General features: G+C 44.8%; 1 protein-coding gene across 1 annotated transcript in view; it reads left to right on the top strand.

Moving 5' to 3' along the window:
* The first annotated feature begins 5,580 nt into the window (after nt 1-5,580).
* slc6a17 (solute carrier family 6 member 17) overlaps nt 5,581-20,644 on the top strand; it is a 45,450-nt gene continuing 30,386 nt past the window's right edge. Inside the window, exons 1-2 of the mRNA XM_063209426.1 lie at nt 5,581-5,890; nt 12,184-12,341. Coding sequence (XP_063065496.1) covers nt 5,581-5,890; nt 12,184-12,341 — 468 coding nt within the window. The remainder of the gene's footprint in view (nt 5,891-12,183; nt 12,342-20,644) is intronic.

The following is a 20,644-nucleotide window of genomic DNA, read 5'->3' as shown; positions in this document are numbered from 1 at the left end:
GAAGGGAGGCCTGTTTTAGAGGGGGATGATTTTTGACCATTTTCATTGAGGGGGATGGTTTTAGACCATTTTCATTGAGGGGGATGAGTTTAGACCATTTTCATTGAGGGGGGATGGTTTTAGACCATTTTCATTGTATGGTGGATGACATCCTCCCGATCCCCCTACAACTTGAGCCCTGAGAATAACCCAGTAGCCTCTTACTGCAGATGGGGCTGCCGATGGGCTTATTCACTATTTGCTGAAAATACTCAACTACATATTAACAACATTGCTATTTTAGAACTGAGAGCCTTAGTAACAGATAAAGACAAAGCTATTACAATTTTGGTGACAGAACACAACCCCTGTTATACATTAGTTGTTACCAGAATGGCGACAATGACCAAGTTGTAATGTGTTACTAATAAGCCTATAAAGACCCTGTGTACTGTCATAGCGGTGTAGTACTATGGTAGTGAAGTTTTTGCTGTTATTACATATTACAGCGGTAAGAGGCTACAGCAGAGCACAGTTGAGTAGGATGAAATAGAGGTCATTAGAATATGTTGAGTAGAGATGCTTTATGACATATCATCTACCTGGACTGGCTGCGTGGAAACCGGCTGTGTTTGACAAGTTTGCAACACACACACACACACACACACACACACACACACACACACACACACACACACGCACACGCACACACACACACAAGTGTGGCATAAAGTAGGGCAGACAAAAATAACATCCATCCACCTTCTCCTGCTTTTGTTTAGTCCTAAGTGAGTGAGGGCCTCTTTAAGCTCTCCAAAACATGTGACTGTCGATTGATTGCGTCTGAGTCATTATACTTTGTATGTACAGAGGAAGATGGTTGCCTTGTGCAGACTGCAGACATTATCTTAGCCCTTTAGGACACAGCCCCTGTTATAGATGAACTGTTACCAGAATGACAACGACCAAGTCGTAATGTGTTATGTGAAACTAAAGTCTTTTCAGTGACTATTGCTGTTCCACTGGCTGGTGGAACGGCGTGCATTAAGGGGCCACCAACTAGACTAACACACTGAATGGTAGAAAATACTTTTACCTGTAAGTTGGTGTAGCACCACACTGAAGGAGATAATCCAAAAGGACACAAAATCTATCTGTGATTTTTTTTCTGTTTGAATAATTAGTGTAGCAAGTCATTGGGGGAGCCATGGTTGTTACGCTCACGTAAGTCGTCTGAACAGTTCGAACCAGTTTGAACCACAACCATTGGTTTCACACCCTAATCAATTGCTGCAGTACCAAATTAGACTTTTCATGTTACAGTCTGGCTAGCTTTTCAGAATCATTCTGATTTGAAAGATAGCATGGATGCTCGTCCCAAAGCGCTAGCCTGAGGTAGGGAGCCAATTCGAGACCAGGAAAGGTGGAAAGAAGACACATATTGCTTGACAAATGGAAACTTGTAGTTAGTTTGATTACAACTGACATGATTACCTATGGGCTACGTATATGCCAAATGATACATTCATAACGTGAAGCAAAGGGCCATGGGCAATTGTAGACCACACATCTCCTACGAGACATTGTGTAGATCAGGGATGGGCAACTAGAGGCTCAGGGGCCACATGCGGTCTGCCTCCTCACTCAGTGTGGCCCTCAGATAAAACATAATACAAAATAATGGACAGATTTTTTTGAATCACCACTGCACTAATCCGTTGCAATTATATTGTTGGCCGATAGAGAACACTACTTCAAAATAATATCGCAGGTCAGTGAGCAACTAACTGCACCTCGAACTCTATACGGCAGATCTCTGGTCATGTGGCCCTCCAATGGTGGCAATGAAAAAATGTGGCCCTCCTTATTATGAAAGTTGCGCAACCCTGGTGTAGATGGTCCCCCAAACTATATCTCACTTGTAATATAGTCTGTTGACATCCAGGCAAGGCTTGCCAGGCCATATTCCAGCAATGGCCGCACTAAACCAACATCCCCACTGGAAATGGCTACTATCCACCCTGTGTGATTTCATGGGTTTAGCAGATTGCCCCCACTAGACGTTAAACTTGCACAATATCAAAGGGTGATTAATTCAGGCACTTGTGACAAATCCTTTTACCACATACCGGTACTTAAGAGGTGGCCTCACGCAGTCAGTTCCTACACACGCCATGGGAACCACTGGTCTAGGATTTAGTCTTGTCCGTCTGCTAAATGGACCGTCTAGACTTATTTGTCTTTTCAAGCTAGAGGGGATTTTTTTCCTTTCACCATTTCCATGAGGAATGTTTTCAGAATAGAATGGATGTGACTCAATAACACTTAATAGCACTCTTAAAAACTTTAAATGAATTAGGATGTGTGTATTAATCTGTAATTTCCATTATGAGATTTCCATTTCCGAGACTAATGTGACCACAGTTTATCTTGTGGTTGCCTTACTGGGAATGTTTCGTTCTCAAGCTGAGTGCACTGCCATTTTTCTGCCTTGACTTCATGGGCCATATCCTACCACACCTCTGCAATGCTCACTGATTTTATAGCCATCTTTAATAACACTATTAATAACACTATAAAATCGGCATATATATTGGGTAACACTTTTTTTAAAGTGGTCAGCATAAGAGTGTTGTGTACAAAACTGTCATAAGAATGACATGACACATCAGGACATGTTTATGACTGTTGTCATAATGTGACATGACAACCAAACAATGTCAATTTAACATTTCAAAAACTGAATGACATATTATGACAACAGTCAAAAACACCAATAATGTGCCACTAATGTTACTGCCATGTGCCATGACAGTCATGTGCTGGTTACATGACATCCTTATGTAGACCACGGAAAAGAAAGTGTTATTTGTTATCTGAAAGTGTTATAAATATTTTAATGGTAATAGGTTTACCATTGCAAGTCAAGTAAAGTTTCTTTGCACAAAAATAGACCTGAAGTGTGCGGATTGTCTTCTTTTTATACAGATTTTTTTACTGAATCCTGCACCTTCTAAACAGATGAGCGGTGGCCTATCACAACTAATGGTAATAGGATAAAATATGTGGGAAAATACCAGTTGTATTCATACAATGTTATTTTTCAGATGATGTAAAGTTGAGAATTGAGTATTTATCTAGAATATGATTGTCTTAAGAGAATTAAGGGGCCTTGCAGGAAATAAAGGAAATGGAGAAAATTGTGCGTGACACATTTACAGCAAAGCTTCTATTCATATATGTATCCTACGGTGTAAATGATGTGGGAAAACACCAGTTGTGCAGTTATTCTCATTGATTTTTTTGTTGCAGGCTGTGTATAGTTGTGTGGAATTAAGTGTACATAGTAGGCCCTATGTACTGTATATCGAGTATAATTTAGTATAATTAGCATTATTATATAATAAAGGAACCCTGTAAGGAAAACAAGGAATTCACATCACATTACATTACATTTGGCAGATACTTTTATCCATAGTGACTTACCATTTCGCTGTTTTTTTTTTTTCAAGTTGTTTGCTGTTTGCTCTCCAACGCACCTGCCAGCTGAGGTGTGCGAAAAAAAATCCAAGTTTATCCATAGTGACTTACAGTGGAGGACATATAATAAACATAGAATACAGCATCTGCATTTTATAAAAGTACATTAGCATGGGATTAAGTAGAGTACGCCCACCTACACAACATCCCTTAGAGTCTACCCCTGTTCTAAAGAACAAAGAAAAACATGTGTATAAAGGCTTTACAACACAGAATCTATCTACATATACTGTAGAGTACATTAGCAGCTGAATCACAAATTGTTTCACTGCTGAGGTCGGCAGGAAATCACTGACGCTTGCTTGCGGCGCTAATTTGCCTTTGTTCATATGCTACACAACCACAGAGGTCAGCTTCCTATTAGCTTCGTGTCACCCTGTTCTGTCCACATCACTCACTCACTCAGCTCTCCTCTTTAAGTCTGTCAGTCAGGTCTGCTGTCACCTCTACACAGGGCTGAACTGGGAGACAAATTGGGCCGGGGCACTGTTGGCTTAAAGGGGCCCCTCATAATTAGCAGAACTGGCTTACCAATTGGCCCCGCACCCTCGTAGGCCCCTATTTTCAGAAATGTAATATATATATATATATATATATATATATATATATAATATATATACATATATAATATGTTTATAATATATAATATATATTTTTAAATTACATTTCTGAAAATAGGGGCCCACAAGGGTACAGGGCCCAATGGGAAATGCCTGCTATGCCCGATGACCAGTCCAGCCCTGATAACGCCTCCTCGTGTGATGTCAAATCTGATGAAGTAATTGCGTTGTCAGTCACAGGGTACATGACAAGTGTGACACCTTAATCATCACGGTCCAATAATAAACAACAACCAACCAACTGGGGGCTACTCTTGTTTTGATTTCTGAGGGAGGATAGAGGCGGTCGGACGGTTATTGATCTGTCTGTGTGGGTGTGTTTGTGTCTCTCTGGGAAAAGAGTGCTGATGGATGCCAACCTTAAGTAAAAAAAAACATGCTTTTCAATATTGTTATCTAAACGCTACAATTGTACATGATTCACTTGTTCTTGTGTTGCATTGTAAAAACTTGGAGGACAATAATGGGAACTTGTACATTGCAGCCTGTTAATTTAGTCTCCAACAAAAAAACTTATTTGAAAAAAAGACAGGCTTACAACAACAAAATATAACTTTAACCTCAGTCAGACATCTTTTCCTCTGTACGCATAGATTTTTGAGATGTGAAGCTATAGCCCCACATGTCATCATAACAGATGAGGATCTTTTGCTGAAAAAAAAACACACAGTCTAAAATCTACAGACTAAAAATAGCAAATACATTTATAATATTAATCACAAACTCACAAGCTCATATCAATGATCCCATTGTGCGCATGTACTTTTGCGTGCACATTAGTCTTGTAGCCTACTGAGGGGTGTCTAGATTTCTAGGCTAGTCTTGTAGTGGAGAGGGGTGTGATGCCTTTAGCTATAGGTCTGGATTCTCTGTCGTATCCTACTCAATGGAATCTCTGTGTCTTTCTCTGCCTAGTCATCTGCCTCTGCCATTTTAAATAACATCTCTCTCATGTTCTCTTTTTTTTCCAACAGACACTTACAAGCACAACTCAAAGCACACAGTAGTACAGACAGTAGGCACAAGACAGGACGCACAAGACAAGCCAAGTCAGAGACACCAGCAAGACATCAGCGGACAAGACGTGGTGGTTTACTGAGCACACCCTTTGACTGTTGTCTAACGAAACTACTCTTGACTGACAGAACAGTTGACGTGGCATTCGGTTTAACTCTTAACCATCAGCAGAGGAGATTGACTGAACCTCCTCTTGATCACTTGATCATTCAGCACAACAAACGGACCAACAACAACTCACACCAGCTTTGACTTACTAGTTGGCCTGTTAGTCCATTCATAACCCTCCCTCCACCCTTTGTCCTCCACCTTCCTCCCCTCTTGGTTGGTGGTTAGTTGATCGATTCATCAACACCCCCCTCCTCCACCCTCCGTCCTCCATCCTCCCTTTATCCTCTGACCTTCGACCTTTGACCCTTCCGCCATGAGGAAGCAGAGCAAGGTGGCGCTGCGGCAGCAGAGCAAGGACAATGTCACCGAGTCGGTGGCAGACCTGCTGGCCCTGGAGGCACCGCTGGACTACAAGAGCAGCCAGATGAGCATGAATGTGCCGCAGCCGGTGGCGGCCGGCGTCGGCGCCGCCAAGACCAAGCTGGAGCCCTCGCCGGACGACGAGGAGGACGGGCGGCCCGCCTGGAACAACAAGATCGAGTACATCCTGGCCCAGGTGGGCTTCTCCGTCGGCCTGGGCAACGTCTGGAGGTTCCCCTACCTGTGCCAGAAGAACGGCGGAGGTGAGTCGCTGCCGAGGGATTTGATTATTTTTGTTAAATATATTTTTCTGGGTTTTTGCCTTTATTTGACAGGACAGTTGGAGATGGTGACAGGAAGCGAGTGGGAGAGAGAGATAGGGGAGGATCGGCAAACGACCCGGGCAGGAATCGAACCTGGGTCGCCGGTGTAGTAACCCAGTGCCCTATAGGCCATGGCAGGGCCTTTTTTTGGGGTTTTATCTATATCTATATATGTCATAGTTCTCTGTGAGAGACAATTCCACTTCCAATGTGCAGGGTGAAAAAAGAGTACAGTAAAACTACCTGTTATTGTTTTCATATTGATGGTGTTTGTGCTGTGTGTTGTAGTTACAGTGATTGTACAAGACAAATGTCCTGCTTGACAATATGAAAATAATCTTTTGAATCTTGAATCTTGATCTTGAAAGTAACATGGAGGCTGTTTATCTGTGCCTTATGCTGGAGTGTTGAACTCTTGGCCCTGGTGGTGACACAGACCTGGATAGAGGCCAGAGTAAATAAGCACCACTTAGTAGTTTTTCACCTCCGCCAAGGAGGTTATGTTTTCAGTTGTGTTGGTTTGTCTGTCTTGGATGAATTGGATATGGATGAAATTTTGTCGAGTTGTTGCAAATGACAAAAGGAACAAGTAATTGATTTTTGGTGGTGATCCGGATCATGATGCGGATCCAGGATTTTTTTTAATGGTTCTACACCATTGCGGGATAGTGCAAATTTTGACATTCCAGTTTCTAACGCAGACAGACATTTGAAACATAGCCAAATGTTTAACATAGTCAAATGTTCTATCAAATAGCTTCCTTGGCAGAGGTCTGCACTCTCTGAGTGCATTTCTAGTTTTAAATGTTTCCATTTGTTTCAGTGATTCATCACCTTGTTACAGGGAGAAAGACACTTATGTATTAAACATGTTGTCTTCCTTTTGGCTGTAACTACACAAAGGGAATTTAGAGTCTTTACAGCAAGGGGTGGGGAAAGGCCATCTTGTCCGGCCCTGGATATGATGTTAATGTCATACCGTTTCACATAAAATATCACGTTTTGTAAAGACATTTTAGAAATTACATTTGCAATGCAATTAAGTTACTGTTTATTTTCAGGGGACTTAGTGAAGGTGGGGTCTGTTGTAAAGGTGTCCGCCTGAGAAAGGCACTTTCTCTAAGTGTACTTGGAAATGTGGGAACAAGGAGTTTTGGAACATGGGACCGATATTTGAATCATTTCTTAAAATATGGGAACATATAGCAGCAGCAGGAATAAGCTTTGGGACCAATGGGCTCTGGGACCAATGGGCTGTGGTAACAAAGAGCTGACCCCGGCCTAAAGTGCAGGGGAATATCCTGGTTTGTGTTCATAGTACAGCCCTTGGAGGATGTTATAACATTTGATTTGGCCCCTCGAATGACAAAGGTTTCCCACCCCTGCTTTACAGTACTGTATGTATGTCACAGTTATGTGTGAGAAACAATTCCACTTTAACCTGTATGGCTAACGAAAAGGAAAACTAGTCAAGTCAAGAGTACTTTATTGTCAAAAATCTATGTAACAGGGCTAACACAGTCCAGACCAGTGTGCAGTTTAACTGAAGACATTTAAAATAAGATATTGACAATAATCTCTCTCTCTCTCTCACACACGCACGCACGCACGCACGCACGCACGCACGCACGCACGCACACACACACACACACACACACACACACACACACACACACACACACACACACACAACGAACCTACTCATACATGAATTTACAATTCTTCCTCTGGCACATTCATCCATAGCATACACACAGACAATGCACACTCTGCTACCTGGTGGTATTGCTTTAATCCTGATGCATGCGATGCGACAAGGATGCTGTGTTTATCTGGGCTGCGAGCTGGAGTATTGAACTCCTGGCCCTGGTGACACAGACCTGGAGAGAGGCCAGAGGAATTATGTTACACTTACACACTGTGTTGGAAGGAGAGGGAGGGTGTGTGTGTGTGTGTGTGTGTGTGTGTGTGTGTGTGTGTGTGTGTGTGTGTGTGTGTGTGTGTGTGTGTGTGTGTGTGTGTGTGTGTGTGTGTGTGTGTGTGTGTGTCTTTGCGTGCGTGCATGCGTGTGTGTGTCTGTGTATGTGTGTGTGTGTGTGTGTGTGTGTGTGTGTGTGTGTGTGTGCGTGCGTGCGTGCGTGCATGCGTGCGCGTGGAGGGTTAGGGCATGCTGTGCCGGAAGCATGGCTATTTCTGGTTCTATATACCCATCTGAAATATAAATCCCTTGCAGACTCACTGCTCGCACAAGACACACATGCACACACAGGGCCCACAAGAACCCTTATTCATCCTCCTAGCACCACTATACTGTACCATTCATCCTTGCCTAGCTCTGTTCAGCTACAATTCTCTCACAGTAAAAAAAGAAATGCAGTGTTAATTTAACACTTAGAGATACTCAGGTACCACATACACTGTAGAAGATGTTAAATCGACTCTCAGTATATTAACACTGCCGGTTTTTTTTTGTTACTGTGTGCCTTTCTTGGCACTGTCTTGGTCTGGATGGTTTGTCAGGCTCTGTATATCAGGCGATGCTGCGTTTGTGATATGTGGTGTAGCAGCCCCAAAGATAGCCACCATAAATATACCAGCTGGCCTTGTTTTTCCAACTTGAGCCCCAGAAAAAAACAATACAACGCACAGGGGCGTAAAGTACGAGGCAGGGGGGGCCATACGAGGCGGGGGGCCCATATGGGCCCTTGACTTGAAGAAACGGGCCCCCTCCACATGATATTAGGCCCTTTTTTTTCGTCCGGGGGCTCATTCTATATAGCTTGCAGGGGGGCCTGAAGTATTTGCGTTACGCCAGTGACAACGCACATTGTAGCGTTGCAGCCAGCCTCCATAACAACAACACCCTCATGTGAATGTTGCTTACAGTACGCAATGCTTATCATGCTGCCGGGTCACGGATGAAAAAGCATAAGTGAGGAAAAAGAGCCATTAATTCTTACTTACTGTAAGGCCAATAACCGCTGACCTCAATGTCACCCCCACTTAAGAAGGAAATTGATGGTGCTGTACTGTATAGTTTGTCCATCAGTTCCTGTACATGCTATATAGTAGTGAACGTAGGCTTTGCTGCGCTGTCACACGCCTGAGTGCAACAAGGAGAATAATGTCACTTGCTAATACTGCCGCTGTCACCCCGGTCGTGGAGGAATTAATAGGTTTGTGTGTGTGTGTTATCAGCTGCTGTCGTCAGGCCAGTCCACATTTTCTCTCCAAGAAGATGGATGGCGTTTGGCTGGAGCAGCACGTTTAGCTGATAAGTGTGTGGCTGCGACTGTGATTTCCTGGCCATTCACACTACTCTGTGTGTGTGTGTGTGTGTGTGTGTGTGTGTGTGTGTGTGTGTGTGTGTGTGTGTGTGTGTGTGTGTGTGTGTGTGTGTGTGTGTGTGTGTGTGTGTGTGTGTGTGTGTGTGTGTGTGTGTGTGTGTGTGTGTGTGTGTGTGTGTGTGTGTGTGTAATTCCTTGGCCGTTCACCAGTGACAGCCAGACAGCTCAATCTCAGATCTTCGGAAGCCATCCCTCACAAATGTTCTAGAACACTTAATCACGGAGAGTTTTTCTTCTTCCTCTCTGCCCTGTTTGTGTTGTTCTCTGTTTGCTCTATTTCTATTTTTGATTTTATTTTGTTTTGCATCCATTAGTAGCGAATAATCCTCAATGTGACAGAGTGCAGCACGTGTCTTTTGTTTGTGTGTGAGGGAGAGAACGAGAGAGGGAGTGAGAGAGGAGGAAAGGAATGAAATGGGGAGAGGGAGAGAGAGAGAGAGAGAGAGAGAGAGAGAGAGAGAGAGAGAGAGAGAGAGAGAGAGATAGAGACAGAGATTGAGAGAAAGAGAAAGAGAGAGGGAGCCTACGTGTGTGAATGTGCATGTACCTGATTATAAGTGAAACCTGACACCATAATAGTCTGGTCTCCCGGGTCCTACCCCATCTGGTAACTATGGAGTCACATCCATCCAATGACATCCTAACTGCCCATGTTGCCAAGATCCCTCCATTCCTCCCTTCCTCTCCTCTCCTCTCCTCTTCTCTCTACAGCCCTCCTGTCCTCATTCCCTTCCTCACTGCGTCCCTCTCTTTTGCCTGTTACCATGATCTCTCCACTCTCCTGCCCTCCATCTTACCCATATTACCACGAGCCTTCCTTGCCTCTCATCCGTCCCTCCATCCCTCCCTGCCATCCCTCCCTGCATCCCTCTCTTTATCTACCTCTTTATCTCTCCAGCAGTCATGTTCTCATACACCTGGGGCCTATGCTACAAAGCTGATTCAGGAGTAAAGCAGGTTAGGTTAAGAGGTAAATCATCTAATAAAAAAGCCTGTCTCCAGGCTCTTCTGTTAGATGATTTACCTCTTATCCTAGCCTAACCTGGTTTTACTTAACCAGGTTAAGTTAAGAGGTAAATCATCTAATAGAAGGGTGTTAGATGATTTACCTCTTAACCTAACCTGGTTTACTCCTGAACCAGCTTTTTATTATAGGCCCCTGCAATTTCCCCTTTCATCTCACGCCCTGTAAATAACGAAGAAGCAGAACAAAAATCCCTGAGTCATCAGACTTCAATCAAGGCCTCTATCAAATCAATATTAAAATCATTTCCATATCCGACTGGCTGTCCCTCTGGCCTTAACAAGCCTTTATCACCATCGCACAGCGGCCACCCTCGATTCCAATCATGCGTGTTGATGTTGTTGTCATCGTCGTCGAGGTATTTCAGGGTGTGTTTTTTTATCTGTCATCAAGGTATCTCAGGGTGTGTTATTTGTCTGTCATCAAATGTTGCTGTCCCACATCGACCAGGGTGGTCGGGGTGCAAAGAGAACCAATTTTCTCCTCATGAAAGCGAAAGCGAGTTGTTGCCATGGTGCCTTTATGACGTCACGATGACTTGGTTGAATTGGACCTACTGCTGCTTCTGCTGTTTCATGGCTTCCTCATGCGTGTGTGTTTCATCAGCAGCCTGTGGTGTTTGGTTAGGCCTACAGTGGAAAATGCCAGCTGCCTCAGAATTCTAAGTTAATATAAATCCTTATTGTAAGTTGTGTGAAGCTTTGAATTGCAGCTTTGAGTTCAAACAACACACACAACTCCATACAACTTACAATAATGTAAGTTAAACCTTGCTGTTGCCAGTGCAGTGTCTAGGAGAATAACTTATTTATATAAGTTATCTTGACTTACACTGATATCATGTTTTTACAGTTTATACCCGCGATGCACATGAAGACAAATTGTGGGTAGTTAGGAGGTAATCCTCTATTTATAGAGGCTTGTTTTAACCTTGCTAGTTTTTGTATTTGGTTAGCCCTTCAGTGGGGCACCTGAGAAGCACAGAAGACAATTTATTTGTAGTTAGGAGATGAAATTATAAGTTCTTCTAAGTGAAAACCTATCGTAATGTTCTCTGCAATGAACTGTTCGTAGAGGCTTGTTTTACCCTGGGTAATTTTTGTGTTTGGTTAGGCCGTCAGTATGACACCTAAGAATCACATGACGGCAATTTGTTGGTAGTTATGAAAATGTCTTATTTCTGGAAATCTTTTTTCTGGGAAAAAAACCATAAGAGCTATGGAAATCTTTAACTGGACATTGGAGACGAGTGAAACACAATTTCAAACTTCTGTACTAACCTTGTTACATAGATTTTTGACAAGTCCACTTGACTTGACTTGACTTTCCTTTCCTCTGCAGGTGCGTACCTGGTGCCTGGCTCTCACGCAGACCTTTCGTGCTTTGTGCATCTCCATTAAACTTCGTGAGCTCGAACTTGAGTCTGGAAATCTTAGACGAGCCCGAAGGAATCAGATATTTCACAGCCTGTCCAATCAGACTGTGGGTATATATACAAGTCAGTGGTTGAAGTAGTACTGATTAAAAAAAAAGGCATGTGAATTCTCCAATCAGGTTCGAGCTGTTTTAAACACACCCACGCCTTTCCAGAGCTAAGCAATTGATAATATTCCAGATGGTTGGTAGCAACCATCGCGTGAGAACCAGGTTACGTACCTGGTGCCGTACTTCATATTTATATGTTTAGTTTAACTGGACATTAGAGACTAGTCAAACGCAATAGATTTTTGATAACTGACTTCCCTTTCCCCTGCAGGTGCGTACCTGGTAGATTTTTGAGACTTGACTTGCTTTTCCTTTCCCCTGCAGGTGCGTACCTGGTAGATTTTTGAGACTTGACTTGCTTTTCCTTTCCCCTGCAGGTGCGTACCTGGTGCCGTACTTCATCCTGCTCCTGCTGATCGGCATCCCTCTCTTCTTCCTGGAGCTGGCCGTGGGACAGCGTATCCGCCGCGGCAGCATCGGGGTCTGGAACTACGTCTACCCACGACTGGGGGGCATCGGAGTATCCAGCTTAATTGTGAGCACACGACGTGTGTGTGTGTGTGTGTGTGTGCGTGCGTGTGCGTGTGTGTGTGTGTGTGTGTGTGTGTGTGTGTGTGTGTGTGTGTGTGTGTGTGTGTGTGTGTGTGTGTGTGTGTGTGTGTGTGTGTACACATCAGGGCTTGAAACTGTGCATAGGAGTTTGCTGTAATAGTGAGTCCACCTGTGTTGTGTGTGTGTGTGTGCGTGCAAATGTTCGGGGCGGGGGTGGGGGCGGGGGGGGTCAAAGGGTTCATTTGTCCCAGGCCCAGAGAGACACTAGAGGTGGCCCAAAATTGGGTTTCCATTACACTATATTGGATAGGGGGCCCTATCAGATGCCTTTGTCCTGGGCCCAGCAAGAGCTGTCAGCGGTCCTGCCTGTAGGTATGGTACACTCTCAGAAATAAAGGTACAGAACTCGTCGCTGTGGCAGCACCCTCAAGGAGAGTACCATTGCGTCGCTTGATTAGTACCCCAAAAAAGAGGTACGTTTAGTTTCTTACAATGTCGACCGCTTTGAAGCACAAAATGACACTCACCCACAGAAAACTCCCCCTCCCCCCCATGATCAACCCCTTTACCTGTCCTCTGCCAGTGTTAAGAGGACACTGGCCACCATCAACCCACGCAAAGCAGCTGGCCCAGACAACATACCAGGCCGAGTGTTGAAGGATTGTGCAGAAGAGCTGAAGGATGTCTTCACAGACATCTTTAACATCTCTCTGGAGCAAGCAGTCATCCCATCACTTTTCAAAGCTGCTACCATCATACCTGTGCCGAAGAAATCATCACCATCATGCTTCAATGACTACCGTCCTGTAGCACTGACGCCCATAATCATGAAGTGCTTCGAACGGCTAGTCCTGTCACACATCAAAGCCACCCTACCCCCCACCCTAGACCCCTACCAGTTCGCATACCGAGCCAAGCGATCCACGGAGGATGCAATTTGCTCTGCCCTCCATCCAGCCCTCACCCACTTGGACAATAAAGACTCATATGTGAGAATGCTGTTCATTGACTTCAGTTCAGCATTCAATACCATAATACCACAACAACTCATCAGAAAACTGGACAAACTAGGTTTCAGCACCTCCCTCTGCAACTGGCTGCTGGACTTCCTGATGCAAAGACCACAAGCAGTACGGGTAGGGAACAACACCTCGAGCACCCTGACCCTGAGCACGGGGGCTCCGCAAGGCTGTGTTCTCAGCCCCCTGCTGTTCACGCTGCTGACACACGACTGCACAACGACCCACAGCACTAACCATCTAGTGAAGTTTGCGGATGATACAACACTGGTGGGCCTCATCACCAAGGGCGATGAGACTCACTACAGAGAAGAAGTAGACCTGCTGGCCAGATGGTGCAAAGACAACAACCTCCTGCTGAATGTCAACAAGACCAAGGAGATTGTTGTCAACTTCCAAAGGGTCCAAAAACAACTGCCACCACTGACCATCGACGGCGATGCTGTGGAGAGAGTGAGCAGCACCAAGTTCCTTGGAGTGCACATCAGCGACGACCTCTCTTGGACCACCAACACCACATCACTGGCGAAGAAGGCCCATCAGCGTCTCTACTTCCTGCGCAAACTAAAGAAGGCAAGTGCTACACCCTCCATCATGACAACATTCTACAGAGGAACCATAGAGAGCGTCGTGTCCAACTGCATCACAGTGTGGGGAGGAAGCTGCACGGAGAAAAACAGGAAGACACTCCAGCGTGTTGTGAACACAGCGAAGAAGATCATTGGAGTACCACTCCCCTCCCTGCAGGACATTTACACCACACGCCTCACCCGGAAAGCACTGATGATCATCAAAGACACAAGCCACCCTGCACACAAACTGTTCAGCCTCCTGCCCTCTGGAAAGAGGTACAGGCGCCTCCGTTCCCGCACCACCCGGCTGGCGAGCAGCACAATGCACCAAGCGATCAAGATGCTGAACACTCAACCCACTCTCCCTCCACTGTCAGCCTCTAGCCAGCAAGGCCACTGACAACCCCCCCCCCCCACTGTCAGCCTCTAGCCAGCAAGGCCACTGACAACCCCCCCCCCCCATCCCCCACCACCATATCTGCGACTGAACATTCCACCTGCACTACTATACTTGTGACTGAACTTTCAACCTGCACTAACTCAAAACATGCACACACACACACACACACACACACACACACACACACACACACACACACACACACACACACACACACACACACACACACACACAAGCACACTGCACTTTCTGCACTAAACCCAACATACACACACTGACACACACACACACACACACACACACACACACACACACACACACACACACACACACACACACACACACACACACACACAGACACACGAACACACACACAAGACGCACACCGCACCTTCTACCTGCACTAAACACATACACACACACACACACACACACACACACACACACACACACACACACCCCACACACACACACACACACACAGACACACACACACACACACACACACACACACACTGCTGCTGGTGTACTTGACAGACCTTTTTATATTTATTTTCTTCAAAATGCTACTATTACCATATCAGAACGCTATAAAGGACTTTTTTTAGGAAAAGCACAAAAACACAACAAATACCTCTTAATGTATGTCCTCTACAAGTCTTCTGTTGTCCAGTCTTGCACTTTAAATGTCTGTATGAGCACTGTCTATGTCCATACTGTCTTAAGTCCATGTATAAGTACTGTCTATGTCTATACTGTCTATGTCCTTACCTTAATTAGTCTATGTCTGTATGGGAAAGCAAGAAATGTAATTTCAAATTCTTTGTATGACCAGTGCATGTAAAGAAATTGACAATAAAACCTACTTGACTTGACTTGACTTGAATGTGTACCTGTCACCTCTTTTTTGAGGTACCACCCAAGTGACGCAATGGTACTCCCCTAGAGGGTACTGCCACAGCGATGAGTTCTGTAGTTTTATTTCTGAGAGTGTAGTTTTCAGCTAAATGGTAGAGGGAGCTCAGTAGCAGCAGCAGCAGTAGCAGCAGTAGCAACACCAGCAGCAGCAGCAGTAGCAACACCAGTAGCAGCAGCAGCAGCAGCAGCAGCAGCAGCAGCAGCAGCAGTAGCAGCAGCAGCAGCAGCAGCAGCAGCAGCAGCAGCAGTAGCATCAGTAGCAGCAGCAGTAGCAGCATGAGGCCAGCACTGCCTGGTCAACAACAGCCTCCTCTGGTGACACGCGGCCGCCCGCCTGCCTCTGATGTTTGGAAACGGCTGCAATTAGCAGGCCCACCTCCTGGAAAACTCGTTCTGTGTGTGTGTGTGTGTGTGTGTGTGTGTGTGTGTGTGTGTGTGTGTGTGTGTGTGTGTGTGTGTGTGTGTGTGTGTGTGTGTGTGTGTGTGTGTGTGATTCTTGTACGTGTTAGCTCGTGTGGGGGTGGCTACAGGGGCTTTGATGAGTCATAGCTTAGCCCCCCTGGCCTTGTCGTGACAACCCCACCACCACACACACTCTCTCTCTCTCTCTCTCTCTCTCTCTCTCTCTCTCTCTCTCTCTCTCTCTCTCTCTCTCCTCTCTCTCTCTCTCTCTCTCACACACACACACACACACACACACACACACACACACACACACACACACACACACACACACACACACACACACACACACACACACACACACACACACACAGAGACCCCCCCCCCAGTCCACCACACAAAAGCCTCCAGTGGTGTTTAGTGTTTATCTGGCACCAAAGCTGTTAGAGGACAGAGCAGGACAGGACAGACGCAGTGCGATGTGCAGAGCCTGCTGCCGTGGCACCACAAGGCTTTAATGTGTTGTTGCTGTTGTGGCTGTTGTTGTTTTTTTTGCTGTTTTTTTCCGCGCGTGGGTCAGAGGGCCAACATGCATTTATGGAATTATGTAACGGCCGTCAGTGCAGTGCAGTGTCCCCAGGCAACCACACTGGCCCTAAAGTTTAGCCAACCGACCGGCCGGCTGGCTGGCGGCGGCCATCTTGGATCCGGGATCAGTAGCAGAGAATCGTATATGACAGTGAGATAAAGCAAGCCGGTTCCTTTCCGGTATCCACTTTATGTCGGGTGAACGCCCCTTTAGGAGACCTTCAATTAGGAGACCTTCGGAGTCTTGAGGTAGAGAATAAATGGAGTCCCTTTAGCGCTGTAGATGGCGGTAGCGCACGTCTTGTGCAAACACCACAAAAAGAGAAGAAGAAGGAGGGACACCGCCCCCTTAGGAGACCAAATGTTGAGCACACGCTTTTGCATTGAGTGGGCGTGTTTCGATTCCTCTTTATTATATATCCAATCTCTTTGTCAGTAGAGTAGAAAAGAGCTGAGTAGAGCTGAATAGATAGATAATTTATTAATCCCATGGGAAATTAATAGGGCCAGCAGCATTCAAACCATAAAAGTATACTGCCATAAAGATACATAATTATACATAGGCCTACTGTACGTAGAGTATGCAACTTAATTCGTTAAAAATGTCATCATCATCATCATACAGGGTATACATCACAGTATATGATCATTATTCGCTGTCGTCTTTATCGTCAGTATCATCATCATCATCATCATCATCATCATCATCATCATCATCATCATCATCATCATCATCATCATCATCATCATCATCATCATCATCCTCATCAAATGAGTTATCAAATCTGCTCAACAGGTAATCAAAGCTGAACTACCCAACATCCAGGATCTTAATGATCAACAGTGTCTAAGGACGGCCAAACGAATAATATCAGATCCACACCACCCCACACACTTCACCCTACTACCATGTGCCCACAGATGCTGGTGCATGTGTGCCCACACCAGTCGACTTAGGGACACCTTCTTTCCTCAAGCCATCAGGCTGTTGAACTCCAAACCACCATAGAAATGAAACACTCCTTCACTCATCATATCTCCCTATTTCTCCAACCTGCCTTTTTTAAATGCAGATACTTTTAAAAACCTTTTCAAATTTTTTTCCCCTAACTTCTACTCTTTTCTTTTCACGTTTAATTATTTCGGGACTCTCCGAGCAGGGAAGCTTTTCATTACACATGAATTCTGGAATTCATGTACACATGACAATAAAATATCTTGCATCTTATATCTTATATCTTGTATCATCATCACCATCATCCACACAGCTCTGGGCACCTACACTTGTGTGTGTGCTCATGGTGTGTGTGCTAATTAAATTGTCATCATTGTAATCTCTCAATTATCAAAATAGCAATGGTCTAGTTGTAATCTGCATTGCCATAGTAATGTTGTTGTTACGAAATGCTGTTGTTAAATATACTAGTGGCCATGCCCGTAACTACCATTGAGGACACAGAGGTCATGTCCTTGGTATTTTTCTTTCTGTAATGTAACATTTATCTATGAAGAAAATCAACAACGATAATTCAGTCTGTATACGCCACCCCCATTTATCCTCAAGGCAGTGATAAGTGAAAACAAACTTAAGAGTTTGACTGAAGTGTTTGAAGCACTCTAAATGTACAGCATGCAGTATTTGACCTTGGTATTTGAAAATGTCTGGTTACGGCCCTGCTAGTGGCATTGTGCAGTACTATTGGAATGGTTTTTGTGGTTGTCATTACAGACATGGCTTCTGTGAGTGTGTTAATGTGCCTGCCACCTAGTAGCTGTATAGTCATTGTAATGTTAAAATGTTTTGTAGTTAAGGTTGTTTTTTTCCAGGAGCCTGCATTGCCCTTTACCCTCTAAGGCACAGCCCTTATTATAAGTAGGCTATGTTGTGACCAGAATGGTATTGACCCAGTGCAGTATTGTGCTACTTAAAGGGACCGTTTGGTCAATTTCAACATGCAGTTGTAATGCTCACACTACCCTGGACTTGTCAGTGCCTGAGATTTTTTTTTCTTCTTCTTCAGCCGTTTCCGAGATCCTGGTCATAGTAATGGGGGCAGCTCTTTGTTTACATTTCAAAAAAACATTTTTATTTATTCCCAAAAACATCCAAAAGGTTATAAAACATCAGCAGACAACTAGCAAACAGCAGTACCTTTTGGGAAAATATTTGGAGTTGGCCTGTGTTTCATTTTTAAAAAATGTAAACAAACGCTGCCCCCATTAGAATTGCTCATATCTCGGAAAGGGCTGAGCCGAAAAATGTGGCATCACCAGGTACTGACAAGTCAAGGGTAGCGTGAGCAATGCAACTGCATGTTGAAATTGACCAAACTGTTCCTTTAAGACTCTATGTAATCTTGTAAGAATTTTGTAGTAAAGTTTTTATTCCAATGATCATCATTGCCAAAAGAGAACAGTGAGCTCTTAGAGGCTAAAGGCCGTTAGAATAGGATTTAGAGCAGGTGGACGGCACTTGAGAATGACCCAGTTTTAATGGGCTTCCTACTGTAGTTTGTAATATTTTAAGACCATTCATTGACAGTATTAGGACGCCAATATATACTCTCAATGGTTAAGACCAATGGTATCGTAGTAATTTTGTCATATTAAAGTTGTTTCAGCAAACAGCTACTGTAAGTGTGTACAGTAAGAGACTGCCAGCTGTGGCCATGATGTGAGTGGAGTTCAGACCAGGTGAAGTGTGCCGCACTTCCCTTTTCTCTGCCTGCAGGTTTGGCCAGCACTACAGTGGAGAGATGCTGGTAACCAATGGCTTTGAGCTGTAGCTATTCAGGGGTGCATTTCTCGAAACAATATTTACTACTTTGCTGTTTGCAATGCAATTTCCCATTGGTAACTACCCAAGTTGCTAACTGGCTAACAACCACGCTTTCGAGAAATGCACCCCAGTGTTGGAGCAGCAGAATAGTCTTCTTTATCTTTCAAGACATCACCTATGGTAGGCTATCGGATTTTTTTTACTAGCAAAATTGTCAGTTTTACTTTTTAAGTCATGGATTACGTTACAAGCTTGTTGTCGGCAGAAAGGTAACAACCACATTATAATAGGTTGCTAACTTGCTAATGGCTCTCTGTAATGCCATGGTAATGGTGTTACTGTATGTTGTAGAAATGTTTTTCAGAAAACTGTGTTGCAGAACAACGCGCAGTAAGAGGCTAAAGGCTTGGTTATGGTGTGAGTCGGGGGTTCAGAGCAGGTGCAGGACTGTGCTATACTTTGCTCTGCTCCCCTTTGCCTTGCCAGCAGGTTTGGCCGGCGCCACAGTAGAGAGAGAGAGAGAGAGAGAGAGAGAGAGAGAGAGAGAGAGAGAGAGAGAGAGAGAGAGAGAGAGAGAGAGAGAGAGAGAAAGAGAGAGAGAGGTATACGTAGTGAAAAATGGCTTTAGGCTGCAGCTATTTCTATCCTACTGTATCTTACTCCACCCTCCACAAATCCCCAGGTGCTGTCAGTGCAAACATGGCCGCGTGTGTGAGCTATAAGTCTGTGATCCTCCATGCCTGCAAACGGGCGGTGCGAATGAGGATGGACACACTGCTTACTGAATCTGACCACACATAGTAGCTTACGTACATAGACAGAGCTTTCAAACATACACACACATACAATGCATACACGCACAGGCGCACGCACACTCACACAGACGCGCGCACGCACACACACACACACGCGCGCGCGACAAACACTCGCTCACGCATGGCATGCACTCGGACAGCCAGATGTGGGAGGCAGAGGCCGAGTCTGACTGGCTGAATCAGAAGCAGAGAAAGAGAGAGGGATAGAAGAGTGAGGAGAAGGTAGATAGTAAGAGACATGGACAGAGCAGAGGAAAAAAGGAGAGAGAGAGAAGAAAGGAGAGAAAGAAGAAGGCAGACGGTGTTGTCTGCCACTCACAGCTGGCTGTTCAGGCTTTGGTAAGCATGAAGCTGGGGAGCAAAGCAGGGGAATGAGGAAGAGAGGAGAGGACAAGAAGCAGACTTTGGTGTAAACTTAGATCAAAGTTGTTTTTTACTAAGCCGCGATCTGGGCCAGGACTCCCTGTCAGAAGAGTTATGGTAACTCAGTAGGACCACTTCTTGGTTAAAGAAAGGTTAAATAAAAATAAAACAGACAATTAGAGAGGAGAGAGATTCATGATAAGAAAAGAAGGGAGGAGGGAGACTAGTGGAGAATAGAGGAGTGGAGTGGTGTGGAGAGAAGTGGGGAAGAGAACAGTTGGCATAGGGGTGAGGAGAAGAGACAAAGGGATAGAAAAGGAGATGAGAGATGGAAAGAGGAGAGAGAGGAGAAGAGAAGGGAGGACAAGAAGTGGACAGGTGAGGAGAGGAGAGGATAGAAGAGGCGGATGAGGAGAGAAGTTGAAACGAA

This window comes from Engraulis encrasicolus, chromosome 10, assembly GCF_034702125.1.
Source record: "Engraulis encrasicolus isolate BLACKSEA-1 chromosome 10, IST_EnEncr_1.0, whole genome shotgun sequence".
Lineage (NCBI taxonomy): Eukaryota > Metazoa > Chordata > Actinopteri > Clupeiformes > Engraulidae > Engraulis > Engraulis encrasicolus.
Note: the sequence above shows the minus strand (reverse complement) of the source record. Positions and strands in the feature narration are given on the sequence as shown.